Consider the following 13,578-nt stretch of genomic DNA (forward strand, 5'->3'; position numbering starts at 1 on the left):
GCTGGCCTCACTGTCGTGCTCGGAGAGAGGGAGAAGAGAGTGGCGTGTGGCCGTGGTGTGTAGACGATGGCGTTCTCAAAGTCGATTACCTACATGAGGAGGGAGCTTTCCGTGTCAGTGGAAAGTTCTTTCCTCCCATTGGTTCGGCTGGGCCCTTCTCTTCCTTATAACCTTGAATTCTGTGCACACCAATTCTACCTTCTCTCTTCACTCATTTCGGATTCTGTTTATTGTGGTCGCTTGGTCAGTATACCAGTCGTACTCTATTATGGATCCAAGAGCGAAGTCATGGCGCCATAGCTGGAAAACGTAGCCTTTTGAGCAATGAGACGTGCTTTCCTTACCGATGGCTGCTACATTTACACCAACACACATTTCATCTCTGCGTGCCTCGAGGCATCTGCCGGGCAGCGCTGCAATCGGCCCTCCTGCCCGCAGTGCTATGCCGTTCAATCGCTCATATAAGCTCACGGTTGCCTAGCGCTGAGTACGCATATCACAATGTGCTCATGGAACCGGCTTCGGGTAGGCATTCAAACTGGAGCTCGAACATGCCAGAGATCGTGTTCAAGCCTTTCTAGCACACAAGTGCAGCTGAGGCCACATCCTGCTGTGGGCTATTGAAATGCTTTGGACAAGAGGACCCGCCTATAGCCCTGCGAATATGAATTTCTCCTGCCCATCACAGGGCACACCGAGCGACACCTTCATCCTCATCAGGAACCTCACTAATAAAACAGCCATGGGCTTATTTGCCAGCCATTCACATTTACGCCGAAGGGCATCGAGCGGAGGCATCATTGGACGCCATCCAAGAACATTGTCTGAACGCGGCAAAAAAATTTTGCAGCTGATCTGGTTGGTAGGTAAAGTTTGATTGCCGAAAAGTTCGACTCGGTACAACAGAAGTCCTCATATCTACAGCCATGGTATCGTATCATTCCCATCACATCAACGCCCTCAAAACTTATCCCATACCGATATTTCAAGCCCTCGCGCCAGCAACAGGGCACTGCGCCGCAGAAGCATTGTTCGCAACCTGCTTGTGCTGATGGACCTTCGCCTTGTGGTGGTCCAAAGTGGCATTCGTGACTGGACACACCGCTCCCGCTTCCTTTTCAGTTAAAGCGGGGTGCTGAGGTGGGAGGTGGCTGTTCACTGCTCCGACGACAGGGCACACAGCATCGGTGATAGAGTCGCCGCTGCTGGCAGCATTCTTAAGTGCAGGGCACTGCGAGGCATCCATGGCATCCTTCTTGCTTCCAGGCTCCTGGATCTCGGAAGGATGGTTGTGGATAATGTTGTCGTGATGCTCGACTTTGGCGTTTGTGACAGGGCAGCGAGCCTCGGAATCTGCAGTTGTTGGTCAGTGAAAGTCCGTGCAAAGCTTGCTTCGTGGCCTACTCACCGTGTGGGATCTCAGGATGGGAAGGAGGGAGGACATTGGTGGTCGTTCCGACAACAGGACACACAGCAGCCATGATTGCGGATGTTTAGGTAAAGCTTCTGTTGGTGGATGATATTGATGTTGATCTTCAACGGCGATATTGTGGTTGATGACGAGTACTGTAGAAACAAAGAGAACGCGAAGACTGGGACCACTGTTATAAACACCCCCGCGCTCAAACCTTGCGAGCTCTTTGATCTAAATCTGGGCTGAGCCGTTTCTGAGGCAGTGGCCCCGCTTACGTCGCACAATTCTTATTGGTCCGTGGTCATTCACGAGCTCAAGGCTTAATCTTTCTTACACGGTTGAGGCGACACTTCACCTCGTGGGCCGCGTGGATGAGCCGCATCTGCAGATTCTGGTCGTACAATGACGTTCAAGAGATCCTTTAACGACACCGCCTGCTATAGATCGTTCGAAGCGCATCAGTGAAGACATCCGTATTGCATGATCTCCAAAGGCGTTCAAACTTGAGCAAGTCTGCAAAGACCAGAATCGCGATTCCAGAGCTTCTAGCGCCTTGTTAGCTCTCAGGAGGCTCAGCCTTCTCGACCGTTTCAGGCTGATGCCGGAGGCTCCAGAACGCAAAGCTCCAAATGCAGCACGTGGTCATGTAAGCATAGCTGGCTTGGGATGGCAGCGTGCGCAATTATTTCTGAGCTCAATTGCATTCTCTTCACTGAGCAATGCATCGTGAGCAAGCTCTTGGCACTCCCGTCTGGCCATACGACAGTCCGAGTATGAGATCTCTTTCGCAAACCTCAACAAGTGGTCCGTTCCATCTGTGTCTTCCTTCGAAGATCCTCCTCATCTGGAAACCTGATTGTCCGTTGCTCGGCGACTACTGGAGGTGTGACGGTTCCCGATGATGGCTCAGATGATCGAATTCGAGTATCGATAAGACGCGGTGGCAATGGCAGAGGTCCAGATCGCGCTATGCTGGGCGACCGTGAAGGTCTCTCCGAGGATAGAGCCATGGAAATCGTTCTTGGGAGATGGAACCCGAGCTTTCCAACTGGCACAGAGAGCCCGTGACACACGATCGAGCATATGCAAAGGAACCAGACGATCACCAAAAGAGCTTCGGACAGGTGGTGAGCGTCGGAGCGCTCATGATTGTCCGCCATTACCTCTCGAAGGAATTCCCGAGACACGTACAGATAAAATATCGCGGACACTCCAATGGGTCCAAACCAGCCAGTGAAAGCCGTCTGCTTCCAATCTTCAAGTTGATGAATTTGCTTTCGGAAGAGAAAGACCATGGGCAGCCGGCGCAAGAGAAGGACGAGAATTCCGAGCGGGATTAATCGATAGATGGGAATCGCCTCGTTGTCCACGAACTTGTGCCAAGGACAGACTGCGCCGAACCACATGAAGACAGACACATTGAGTAGCATGTCGATCGTCGGCTGTAGAGAGTCGTCCTCTGTTTCGACCCTGAACCAGTCATCCCAGGTGAAGACGTTGCCTGCAATGAAGCAAGCTAACACGTCATCCGATCCAATTAATCCCACGGTGCCTACAATGAAGAGCTGTTTCAGTGTCAGTTGCCTGTTGCCTCAATGAAACGTGTCGATTCAGCTTACCGCAAGCGTGATAGCAAATACAAGAAATGATTCTCGGTCGACGAAGCGCCGCTCCTCAGCCCAGTGCAACAGCTCTTTCGCAACCCAGCCGACAATTGCGCCATACACGACTGATAAAACGATGGTGTACGCCCATGTCTCTCCAAACCATAGTCCCATTGCATAGCCCACGCCAATGTGCTTTTGTCCGAAGCCTCCTTCGCCGGCGTATTTGAGTAAATACAATCCTAGGAAGAGAAATGGATATCCAAGGCCATCATTTGCGCCAGACTCCGCAATAATGATCTTCTGCAAAGGACGAGGAATGTTTTTGTCTGCAAACTTGCCCTTGACAATACTGTTGCTGAGGATAGGATCCGTGGGTGTAACGCAGGCTCCAATACTCATCGCCATGACAAAATTGATCTTTGGCACAAGCGCCCAAACAAGTAGCGATGTAGTGATCCACATCATACACATGCCTGGCCCCACCAGCATAGCCAAGCTTTTCCGTTCTGTCCATAGGTACTTGCTCGGCAACTGGACTCCAGCAAGCACAAGTTGTACGCCAAGGACTAGTCGTGTGAAGTAGAGCGTAATGGTTTCCAGATCCTCGGGGTTATTATCCGCATAGTCGAGTGGTCGAATAAAGTTCGCGGCGTGAGGGCTGAACAGCAGACCTGCTATGGTGCTAATAAGTGCTTCTGACAAGTAATATTTCTCCTTGAGAAGATATGATACCAGCCCGAAGATTGTGATGAAGCCTCCCAGCGTCGCGCAGACGATGTTGAAATTGACCAGCGACAGCGTGGGCATGGCGAAGATTGGTGTTCAACCTCTGTGCGTCTGTTCAGCTGCGCGCGATGACGATGAAGATGGCAGATCCCGTCGACACAGAGACACGACGTGACTGTTTTCTTGTAGACAGTCCGCTTTGTCTTGCTGCAACTTGCAAGAGAAGCAGCTCTTATCTTCGTGCCAGTGGTGGCGGTCTACGGCGGATGATGGGCCGTTGCGAGAGGCATCGGCGCGTGCACTTGTCATGCGGTGATCCTTGGGGGGCTCAAACTTTAGGCGCCTTGTCGCGATTGACATTCGCTTATTCGCACTGTTCGACCCTCAATCATGATGCATCGTCATCCTGGTATGGTGGATGTTGTGTGGTCGACGACCTGTCGATCCGGGAAATGTCCCCGGAAAACTTTGAATTCCTCAACCTCGAAGAGGCAACAACGACTTTCATATCTGTCGTGAAGAAATGGATACTCCAGCATTGGCAACCATACAAGCAGCATGACAAGCTCAACTACCGCATTGCGCCATCCGTGCGTATGATCCAAGGAATGGGCCTGGCCGAACCTCGGGCATGGCTAGAGCTTTGCGATGCCTGACTGCATCAGTTCAGCGACCTATAATCGGCGGCCAGTGACATCCCCGCACCCCACATCGTACCAAGCTGCTGCCACTTCTGCCACCCAACACCTGAGTTGGTGTACGGGAAGGGTCTTGAACTGTGAGGGTAGATTGTGAGGACTGCGCAGTCTACGCAAGACACGGCACGTCAACATGACCGAGACTTTTCCAAGGCCTACCCGGTCGTTGAAGGGCCGAACAGCAATCGTAAGTGCAGCATCACCGAGCATCACTGAGTGGTAGACACAAGTGCTCAAAGTAAGATCTCTAGGTCACTGGTGCTGGTGCTTTAGGGGATGGCATAGGCAATGGCAGAGCTGGTGCCATTCTATTGGCCGAAGCTGGCTGCAGCGTGGTCTGCGTCGACATTAAACATGAGCTTGCTCAACGAACAGTGGAAATGATTGAGCAAGATGGCTTCGGTCAGGCTGTTGCTGTTGCAGCCGACGTTACAAACGAAGCTGAATGCAAGGGCATTGTAAGTACTGCTATTGAAAAGTTTGGGCGTCTAGACATTCTTGTCAATGTCGTGGGCGTTGGGGGAGCGACTGGGACTGCTGTGGAGGTAGACATGGTGGAATTTGCAAAGGGCATGGAGATCAATGTTGGCAGCATGGTGAGCAGTCGAACGTGGCGATATACTCGCGTACGCACGCTCACGAAAATAGGTCATGATGGCCAAATACGCGATCCCCGAAATGAAGAAGAACGATGGGCAGTAAGCGAAGACCCTTCCCGAGCGTCTTGTTGATACGGAGGGCCCTACCCATAGACCGTTGTGGGATCAAGGAACGACTTATGCTGACTGCTCTCTGCACGACAGATGGCGGGGCAGTATTGTCAATATTGCCTCTGTCGCGGGCATTCGTGGTGGTAGGTCTCTCATCAAAGGACTCCTCATGCTCGTTGGAATCTGAGACTCACAAACAATAGGCAATCCGCATTTGCTTTATCCCACTTCGAAAGGTGCGGTTGTTGTGAGTGGAAGCGATCAATTGACCTTTGTGATGTACGAAGACACTGACTATGCCGCAGAACATGACTAGAGCTATGGCTAGCCATCACGCACCGGACGGCGTTCGTGTCAATTGTGTTTGTCCCGGTATGGTATATACGCCGATGATGTACGGACCTGGCATGTCGGAAGAAGCTCGTGAATCGAGGAAGAACAGGAGTCTCCTGAAGACAGAGGGAACAGGTTGGGATGTCGGAGGCGCAATTCGGTTTCTTGCGGGAGATGAAGCTCGATGGTGCGTATGCCCTCCTCTGGCGAATATGCCGGGCGCTGAGCTAATGACTGCAGGATGACTGGAGTTATCTTACCTGTCGATGCGGGCTCCACCGTCGCCACAGCAAGCGATGTACCGAGTGTCAATCCCAAGTCGAAGTAGTAATCACAGAGAAGCATGAAGGTCCACGCAGGGGTGGTTGCGGAATCCTCCGATCCGCTGCAGCTAATTTGCATAGATACATAGGTCATGAAATGAAGACAGAGGTGATGATATCTGTGTAGTCGTGCCTTTCCCGGAACGAACCACCACCGCTCCAGCAGACACTCTTCTCACAAACGTTGCAGTGTGACTTGGAATTGCCCACGCGGGCTGTAGGCTATGCGTGAGAAGTGCGCTCGCTCGCGCGCACTCGGGCTCGACCGGTCGGAAAGCTCAGAGGGATTCAATGCATTTGTGCTTCGCGACGGCGTGCATGAGCGGCGGCTCGGTTTTGACTGTGGATTGTCACCGAGACCAACAAGAGCATGCAATGGCGAACACGGCACGCGACACGCGACTCATCGCGCGAAGCAGCGAAGTGAAGTCAGGAAGGTGCGGTGTCAATGCGCGCCGCTGCCTGACGCGCCTTCCTCAGGAAGCTGCAGTGCAGCCAACGTCCGTCCGGGTCTCTGCTGTGCCCTCTGCCCTCTGCCCTCTTCGTCTCGTCTCGTCCACCTCTTCTTCTTCCTCGAACACCCACACCCACTTCGTCTCAATCACTTCACAGCACCCTCACCCCTTCCATTCCCCAGCGCAAACACGCAATGGCAGTCAACAAGACCATTTACGTTGTCACAACCGCCGACGGCATCTCAACCATCCATTCCACCCAGGATGCTGCAAACACCGCTGCCGACGCCATTGAAGGTGCTTCCGTTGAGGAGCATGAGCTGAGGTGAGTTCCAGCGACTGCGCAATTTGGCACCGTTACTGACAGAAAGCCAGAACGACCGGCAAGAAGGGTACGAAGAAGCGAACCTCATCCTCCGGCGAATCTGGTGCAGCACCCACAAAGAAGGCAAAGACCACCAAGCCTGATGCTCAGCCACTGGAGGGCGTCGACGACGTGTTCCTGGGCAAGAAAGTCAGTTTCCCTGTTGCTGATCGCCACTCAAAGCTGACTGAGGCAACAGATGTGCTTCATCGGTTCCATGAAGCTGAAGCGCGAACTCATGGAGCAGACAGCCACGAACCACGGTGCCGCCTCGACCACCAAGAAGATGTCAGAGGCAGATGTCATCGTCACTGGCGCCAGATTGAGCGACAACCAGACTCAGGAGATCTCCGACAACTCCTTTCGTACCATTACCGAAGACGAGTTCAAGGTGAGCTGGTCACGCCTCTTGTCGTTGCTGCAAAGACTAACGCTTCCACTACAGATCTGGCTCACCACCGGTGATGAGCCGACAGACTGAACAGGGCCGCATGGAGAATGCGATCAAAATGTTTGCAACTGCTGCTGGCAAAGGCCACGCGAGCTTGCATGGGTATTTGAGTGACTGCATAGTGCCAGCGAGCATTATCACTAGCTGTACTGTACGACGAAGCATCATTAATAGCCGCATGATGGAATGACGACCGCCAAGTGGTGGCATCGCAATGCAACTCCTTTGTCCATCATCCATTATGCACCAAAGTTCATCTTGAGCGCGATTGTGGGCTCGCGATCCTCAGCGCCATCTTGCCTTGCGCCGCGATTGCCCGCCTGCGATTTCAAAATCTGCTCCATCAATTGCTTCTTCCCGCCGGACATACTGCCAATGATGTTTCGGAAGGTGGCATTATCCGTGGCGGCCAGTTCAAGTAAACGAGATGCGAAAACTTGGTGCGAGGAAGGACCGTCCTTGCTCGCACAGCTGAGCAGCACGTCAACCAGGAGCATCACTGCCGCCGGCTTTTGGTCTGGCGCTATCTTGCCAACGGCCATTGTGAGTGTCTGCGCCGCCACGTGTCTCGACTCCGCAATACCTTCGAGATCGGATGCATCCACCACGAAGCTGACGAGATGCGAGAATGTCAGGCGAGGAGCAACACCTTGACTAACGAGAGTTCGATAGCAACCGGCAGCAGTTCTGGTGGTCATGGGTGCAGCGAGACATTCTCGAAGCTCGTTGACGAAGCGAAGGACGAGAGGATCGTCGGCTCCAAAGTACGACTGCGCGGTAGACAATAGGACTGTGACCGCGAGGAGCGTATTCTTTTCGCAAGGCAAGCTCGCCTCCGTCTCTCTCTTCTGTGCAATCCGTAGAATTGCCAACATGCGCTTCAAGGTATTTTGGATCTGCTGCTTCGTCTCCGGCCTTTCATCCTCGGCAAGACTCGACACGAAACGCCTGAAGATTGGCAGTGCTTGAGGCACAACCACAGCCTGACAACTCGCCGTTCCGAGAATCGTGACGAAGATGTTCAAGATCGATGCGTGCAGATCTGTTTTGATGATGGAAGGGAACACTTCAGATACGTCTACCAGCGCCTGAAGAGCGTCACGGACCAGGTTGGTCGCTTCTTCTGAGTTCTCTAGATGTCCTGCCACGGGAGTTTCGGTGAGGCCTGGCACCAATCCTGCAATGACCAGAATGATGATGCGCGTCAGCTCGAACAGTTGCTCGATGTCGTCGGAGAGTGTGTCTTCATTTGTAGGATCCTGCTGGCCCTTCCGGGATGAAGGATGCACGATGCACAAGTTGCGGGCGATGTCCACAATGATGCCCTGCATTCCCAGGCTTTCGGTCAAGACCATGCGATCCAGCAGGTCCATTGTTTCTGCAAAGACCACCTCTTGATAGACTGCATTGCCGGAGACTGACGGACGCAATATCTTTTTCAGAGCGGCGAGGATGTCGAGGTTCTTTTGCCGTACCAGGACATCGTCGTCGCCACTGCGAACGGCAAGCGACTCGAAAGCCAGACCGTACAGCACGAAGAAGAATGCCACTGGCTCTTCCCGGTAATTGATCCCTGTCGCACGCCGGGCAATGCCATTCACAGCACCAGGATCTTTCGCAGCGCTGTCCTGCTCCGTGTCTTTGTTGTCGAGCGCGTCGAACACAAATTCGCTATCTTCGTCGATTAAGCTGGCAATGGCATCGACAAGGCTCAACCAGGAAGCCTGGTAAAATCTGAGCAAGGTCTCTCTGTTCAAAGCGGCGTACACCATGTCCAGATCACCTGATGTCGAAGGAGTAGCTGTGGTGGCCGAAATGTCAGGCTCGAAACGGAGCCGTGCGTATTCTCGAAGAGAAGATATCCAGAGTGGCACGAGCTGAGCGATGTGAGGTCTCACAATCTCCACCAGGTATTCCTGGTCGCCGCTGGCTATCTGTAATTCGGCCCAGGCTGAGAACACCGCCATCCGGACCATGACCTGCGCGTTGGCAGTAAGACCTTTCAGATCGCCGATAGCAGCGGTATCTGTATCGCGCGAGAAGCTATCAAGAGCAGATACAAGTGTCTTCAGGATCCGTCCCATACGCTCAGCGTCGCGAACAATGCCTGTCGCAATGAACGTCGCGCAGACGTTGACCGCCGCGGCCGCAAGCTCAGGCGAGGAGTCTGTTGCGAAAGCAGGCGTTAAGGCAGAACTAATCTGCGCTTGATACTGTTCCAGCAGCATTGCCTCTGCGAAGTCAGGATCTGGAGTTCTCCCGAACATCTTAAGGATCTGGTCGATGATTTGCATGCCGACAACTCGCAGCGAAGTCACTCCCGCAGTGGAGGCCGAAAACGCAATACGAATGACATCCGCCACCTTGCTCTGCAGTGCAGCCTCTCCTGGGCTGTCATCACTGATTGCAGCTTGCTTTCTGATCATGGCGATCAGGTTTCGCAAACACTCCATAGCGAACAGCCGCACTTGCCATCGCATCAACTCCTGTGCGGAAGACGGGGCTTGGGAATCGTCTTCCTTCTGTGCACCTGCAGTGATGGCAAAACCTGCCACCTCTTCGTCTTGGAGGTCCGGCCCGGCTGTTGAGACTGGCACAGCTGTTTTCGACTCCTGTTCCGCTTTGACCACAGTTTTGGTCAAGATAGTATTACATCTTTCAATCCAGTCTCCAGGATCACTCGTGCCAGTCTGCTGCAGCCAGTTCAAGAAGATGTTCTGTATTGATACCTGGCCAGGCTCGTCATTGAGGCAATCCCATAAACGATTTTCGAGACCAGGGCGAGCAGTGCGTATGATTTCCGGTGCATCGCGTCGCATCAACCCAAACAGGCCATGCAACGCAGTGGAAGCGATCTCTTTTGATGAAGAATCCACGTCTGACTGGAGTCGATGCACATATTGCTCGAACTGCATGTGACCAGGAGCGTAAAGCGAGAGATGCTCGAAGCATCTGAGGCTCTCGAGAAGGATGGCGACTTCAGCCTCCTGCGAGAACAGACGGACTAATGTCAATATCATGTCTCGAGCCTTGGCAGCATCTTGAAGATCAGGTCCAAGCACATTGATGATTGAGTCAACACCTCGTGCTATAGCTGCAGTCACAGGCAGGCTCATTGTCATATTCGAAGAGGCCTGCGACGACGATTCTTCGTTGTGTCCATCCGAGACATAGAGCTGACTGAGCATACCGATGGTGCTGGTGACATACCCTGAGAAGTTGAGACCCGCAGATTCTGCGATCTGCGACAAGCTGTCCAATGCCCAAAAGTGTACGAGAGGATGGGTGTCTGCCGCCAGTGACATAAGTATGCCAACAATGTTCTTCATGTGCAGCCCGGCTGCCATGCCACCAAGCTGAGAATGTATGTGGGCCAGCGCACTAGCGCAGCCCGCTCGGACGTGTGGCTCTCTGTTGTTCACAATGGTCTCCGTTAGCTGGGTCACTTCTAAGCCGGTAAACGTGGTCCCAGAACTGGAACACAGCCTTCCTAGCGCCGCGGCTGCCATGCTTCGAATGTTTTCGTCTGGATCCTTGACACATACGTGTAGAAGACTCTGCAGTGCCTTCTCTGTATTGACGTTTTGTAAGTTACCCTTGGCAGATCCGAGGTCTCCTGTCGCTACGCGCAGCGCAGTGAAGAGAGCCAAAGAAACATTGGCAGCAATCGCGATTTTCCTCACAGGATCTTTCGGGAGACTAGCTCCCATTGACGCAGCTATTTGCTCGAGAGTGCTCTCCTGGACTCGCGGACCTTGCAGCGGTAAGCTGAGTCCAAATGCCGCTATTGCTGCGTCCACAGCTTCACTAGCAGGTGGCCCAGGGAGCTCATCCTCAGTATTGGCGGTGGGCAAATAGCAGCTGGTCGGGTCATTCTCAGCAGCTCGACCTATAGGTGAAAGAAGTATTTGGTCGATCTCTGATTCGACGTCGGTCCTGCTCGTCCAATGCCGTTCTAGGTTGCCGTTGACTGGGTTCAGTAGGTCGAGACCTCTGAGCCTTCCGGTGACCCCGAAGCCATAATTGTCGCCGAGTTCCCAGATGCTTTCAAATGTGGCTGTCGCGCTTGCGATAGCGGCGCTCAGAGAATTTGGTGCGTCGTGCTCCAGATCTGAGAAAGATGCGACCGCCAGCGGCAGGATGCTGGAATGAGCTGTAGCTTCGATACTCCCAGCAGGACTAAGGCGAAGCAATTGAGAGAAGCACTCGAATACTCTCCTTCTGACCATGACCTCGAAGTCCTGGAGCTGCAGGCCTGGCTTGAGGAGATTCGCCGGCTCGTCGCTCGTCCTTTTTGCTGGAAGGTTTTGGAGGAACGCTACTGTGTTTTCGAGCATACCTGCAAGGCGTCTCGAGACGTCAGAAGTCAAGAGTCGCTGGTTGTAGGTGAGGAAGGACTTGATGGCACCCAGGGCACATTCTCTCACGTGGGCCAAATAGCTTACTTCCAGCATGTTCCGTTGTGTCATGTTCTCCTTTAGCATAGGTTTCGGAAGTGCATTGCGCCAGAGCAGCATCAACTGGGAGAGATGAATTTTGACGAAATTTGGTCCAAGAGACATGAGGCCGCCAATCATGATCCATGCCACTTGCAGTTGACATGATGAGACACGGAGATCGGAGCTGCCACTCGATTTCAAGAGATCCGTGGCCATCTGGTGCACATTGGCATACACGTCAACGGAGCCATACAACGGGTGTTGTCCGGATGTGCTCAAGACAGCAGCCAGACCATAGGCATGAGCAATGCAACGTCGTTGGCTCTGCCTCTGGGTACCCAGCATCTTGAGCTCGCGCTTGACACTATTCATGCATATCGTCACCGCTGGCAGCAATTGCTGCGGGCAAGCGAGAATGAAAGCTCGTAGCGTCCTAGATGTTTGCACCTGAACTGTGAAGCTTGGATGTTGCAGAACTTGCAGCAGTCCCTCTCGACAGATGTCTGCGATACTGCTGATAGCTGTGTCTAAACGTTGGATGAGAGATGCAAGAGCACTGATAGCGCCAGTTAATACTGCTTTCGAGGGTTCAGGACGTTCCTTGACAGCCTGCGGGTAGTCTTTGATGATGTCGTTCAGCAAGAACCGACAGGCGTTGAGCTGAGCAGTCTCGCCCAACATTGGTCCCACGGTCTGTTCGAGAATGACACGAACGGTCTTGCGTGCCATCAATTGACGATACCTGTTTGAGTGCCAACCAGGAAAGTCCAAGACGTCTGAGAACAGATGGCGTGCAATTTCGTTGTACTTCGTTTCGACGACTCCTGCGCCAAGGCCTTTCAACACTTTGATATAGCATACTGCCACTCCCACTCGTGTTCGATTCGATGATGACGGCCTACAGAACAAGGAGGACAAGATCTTGAGAATCTCGGGCAGGGTGTATGACAGAGCGGTGGCGGGCTTATCGGGCACAGGCGAGGAAGCGCGTTCGGCCTCTTCTTCCAAATCTTCTGATTTTGCAGTTTTCTTTGACTTCTTTGGCTTCTTGATCTTGGGTACAATGTCTCTGTTGGCAACATCCGTGTGTGCTTTTACAAGTTGTGTCGCAAGACACGATGCGCCTGCGTGCCGCACTGGGATTGACGGACTCTCCAAAGTCTTCCATACCGCAGTTTGCAACTTTTCAAAGTCATTCGAATTGTCGAAATACGTTGTGGTTGACACGAGCTGTTCCAGCGCATAGCACGCACTCGCTTGAGTAAGGAGAGACTTGTCATTGCTGGCAGCATTTCTGGCTTGCTTCCATATGGCTCGCCCCACTTCCTCATCTATCGCCACTGTAATTCCTTTGGCAATTCTGCCCAAGGCGCGAAATACGGCACTTCTCAAGCCCGCATCATTGGAAGCGCCTTTCAGCTGCTTCAGAATGACAGTACAGGCGAGCGGGGAATGGCTGATAGCACTATCGCCTGCAGTGACAAACACGACACCCAGACAATGTATTGCTGCATGCTTTGTCCTGAGGTCCTTCTCCTTGCCCGCGTTCACGATGGCCACCAGATCTGTAATGGTCTCGAACAACACCCTCCTGCTCCCTTTGGCAAAGACGCCTGCGAAGCTCCTCCCCACATTCTTACGTATCACTCTTGTTGGCGCAGGTGAGGGCAAATTGACGACTTTGAGCAGCTCTTTCTTGATCGTGCCCTGTTCAGCAGTGACTTGGTCTGCGCTAAGCTCATCGATATGCTGGGCGAGGTTGGCGGTGAAGGTCAAGAGATAGAGACCCTGCTGCTCAGTGGGCAGAGCATTGAGCTTCTTGACGTCGAGCTCGTACGGGGACAGTTCACGGTCGCCGTTCGTGGCCGGTGCAGTTGGAGCATCACTCGCGGGTGGCTTCGAGGCTGTCGCAGGGGCGGGTGTCGAGTCGGCATCGGCCATGGTCCTGTTGGAAAGTCGTTCGTCCGAAGTCCTATATCATGGCCAAATGTCCTCAGATGTGGCGCGCCGTCCCAGCGGGCGTTAGATCGTGAGTGAATCTGTGTACACCAGTAGGAG

General features: G+C 53.2%; 5 protein-coding genes across 5 annotated transcripts; 2 read left to right on the forward strand and 3 right to left on the reverse strand.

The window, feature by feature from the left end:
• Positions 1 to 985: 985 nt before the first annotated feature.
• CKM354_000944200 (uncharacterized protein) lies at positions 986 to 1,481 on the reverse strand (the record flags this gene model as incomplete). The annotated part of the gene is made up of 2 exons (XM_044804865.1): positions 986 to 1,353; positions 1,409 to 1,481. 2 exons carry the CDS (start codon positions 1,479 to 1,481, stop codon positions 986 to 988), a joined length of 441 nt encoding a protein of 146 aa, XP_044660800.1.
• A 727-nt stretch (positions 1,482 to 2,208) lies between these two features.
• On the reverse strand, positions 2,209 to 3,828 carry CKM354_000944300 (uncharacterized protein; the record flags this gene model as incomplete). The annotated part of the gene is made up of 2 exons (XM_044804866.1): positions 2,209 to 2,979; positions 3,034 to 3,828. 2 exons carry the CDS (start codon positions 3,826 to 3,828, stop codon positions 2,209 to 2,211), a joined length of 1,566 nt encoding a protein of 521 aa, XP_044660801.1.
• Positions 3,829 to 4,578: 750 nt separating this feature from the next.
• Positions 4,579 to 5,816, forward strand: CKM354_000944400 (uncharacterized protein; the record flags this gene model as incomplete). Its single annotated transcript, XM_044804867.1, has 7 exons — positions 4,579 to 4,632; positions 4,697 to 5,041; positions 5,094 to 5,143; positions 5,249 to 5,298; positions 5,359 to 5,402; positions 5,461 to 5,675; positions 5,729 to 5,816. The coding sequence occupies 7 exons, from the start codon at positions 4,579 to 4,581 to the stop codon at positions 5,814 to 5,816; spliced, it is 846 nt and encodes a 281-aa protein (XP_044660802.1).
• Positions 5,817 to 6,460: 644 nt separating this feature from the next.
• CKM354_000944500 (uncharacterized protein) lies at positions 6,461 to 7,111 on the forward strand (the record flags this gene model as incomplete). The annotated part of the gene is made up of 4 exons (XM_044804868.1): positions 6,461 to 6,591; positions 6,642 to 6,780; positions 6,830 to 7,021; positions 7,076 to 7,111. 4 exons carry the CDS (start codon positions 6,461 to 6,463, stop codon positions 7,109 to 7,111), a joined length of 498 nt encoding a protein of 165 aa, XP_044660803.1.
• A 209-nt stretch (positions 7,112 to 7,320) lies between these two features.
• Positions 7,321 to 13,461, reverse strand: CKM354_000944600 (uncharacterized protein; the record flags this gene model as incomplete). Its single annotated transcript, XM_044804869.1, has 1 exon — positions 7,321 to 13,461. One exon carries the CDS (start codon positions 13,459 to 13,461, stop codon positions 7,321 to 7,323), a length of 6,141 nt encoding a protein of 2,046 aa, XP_044660804.1.
• Between the last annotated feature and the right edge of the window lie 117 nt (positions 13,462 to 13,578).

This window comes from Cercospora kikuchii (genome assembly GCF_019650295.1).
Source record: "Cercospora kikuchii DNA, contig_00006, whole genome shotgun sequence".
NCBI lineage: Eukaryota > Fungi > Ascomycota > Dothideomycetes > Mycosphaerellales > Mycosphaerellaceae > Cercospora > Cercospora kikuchii.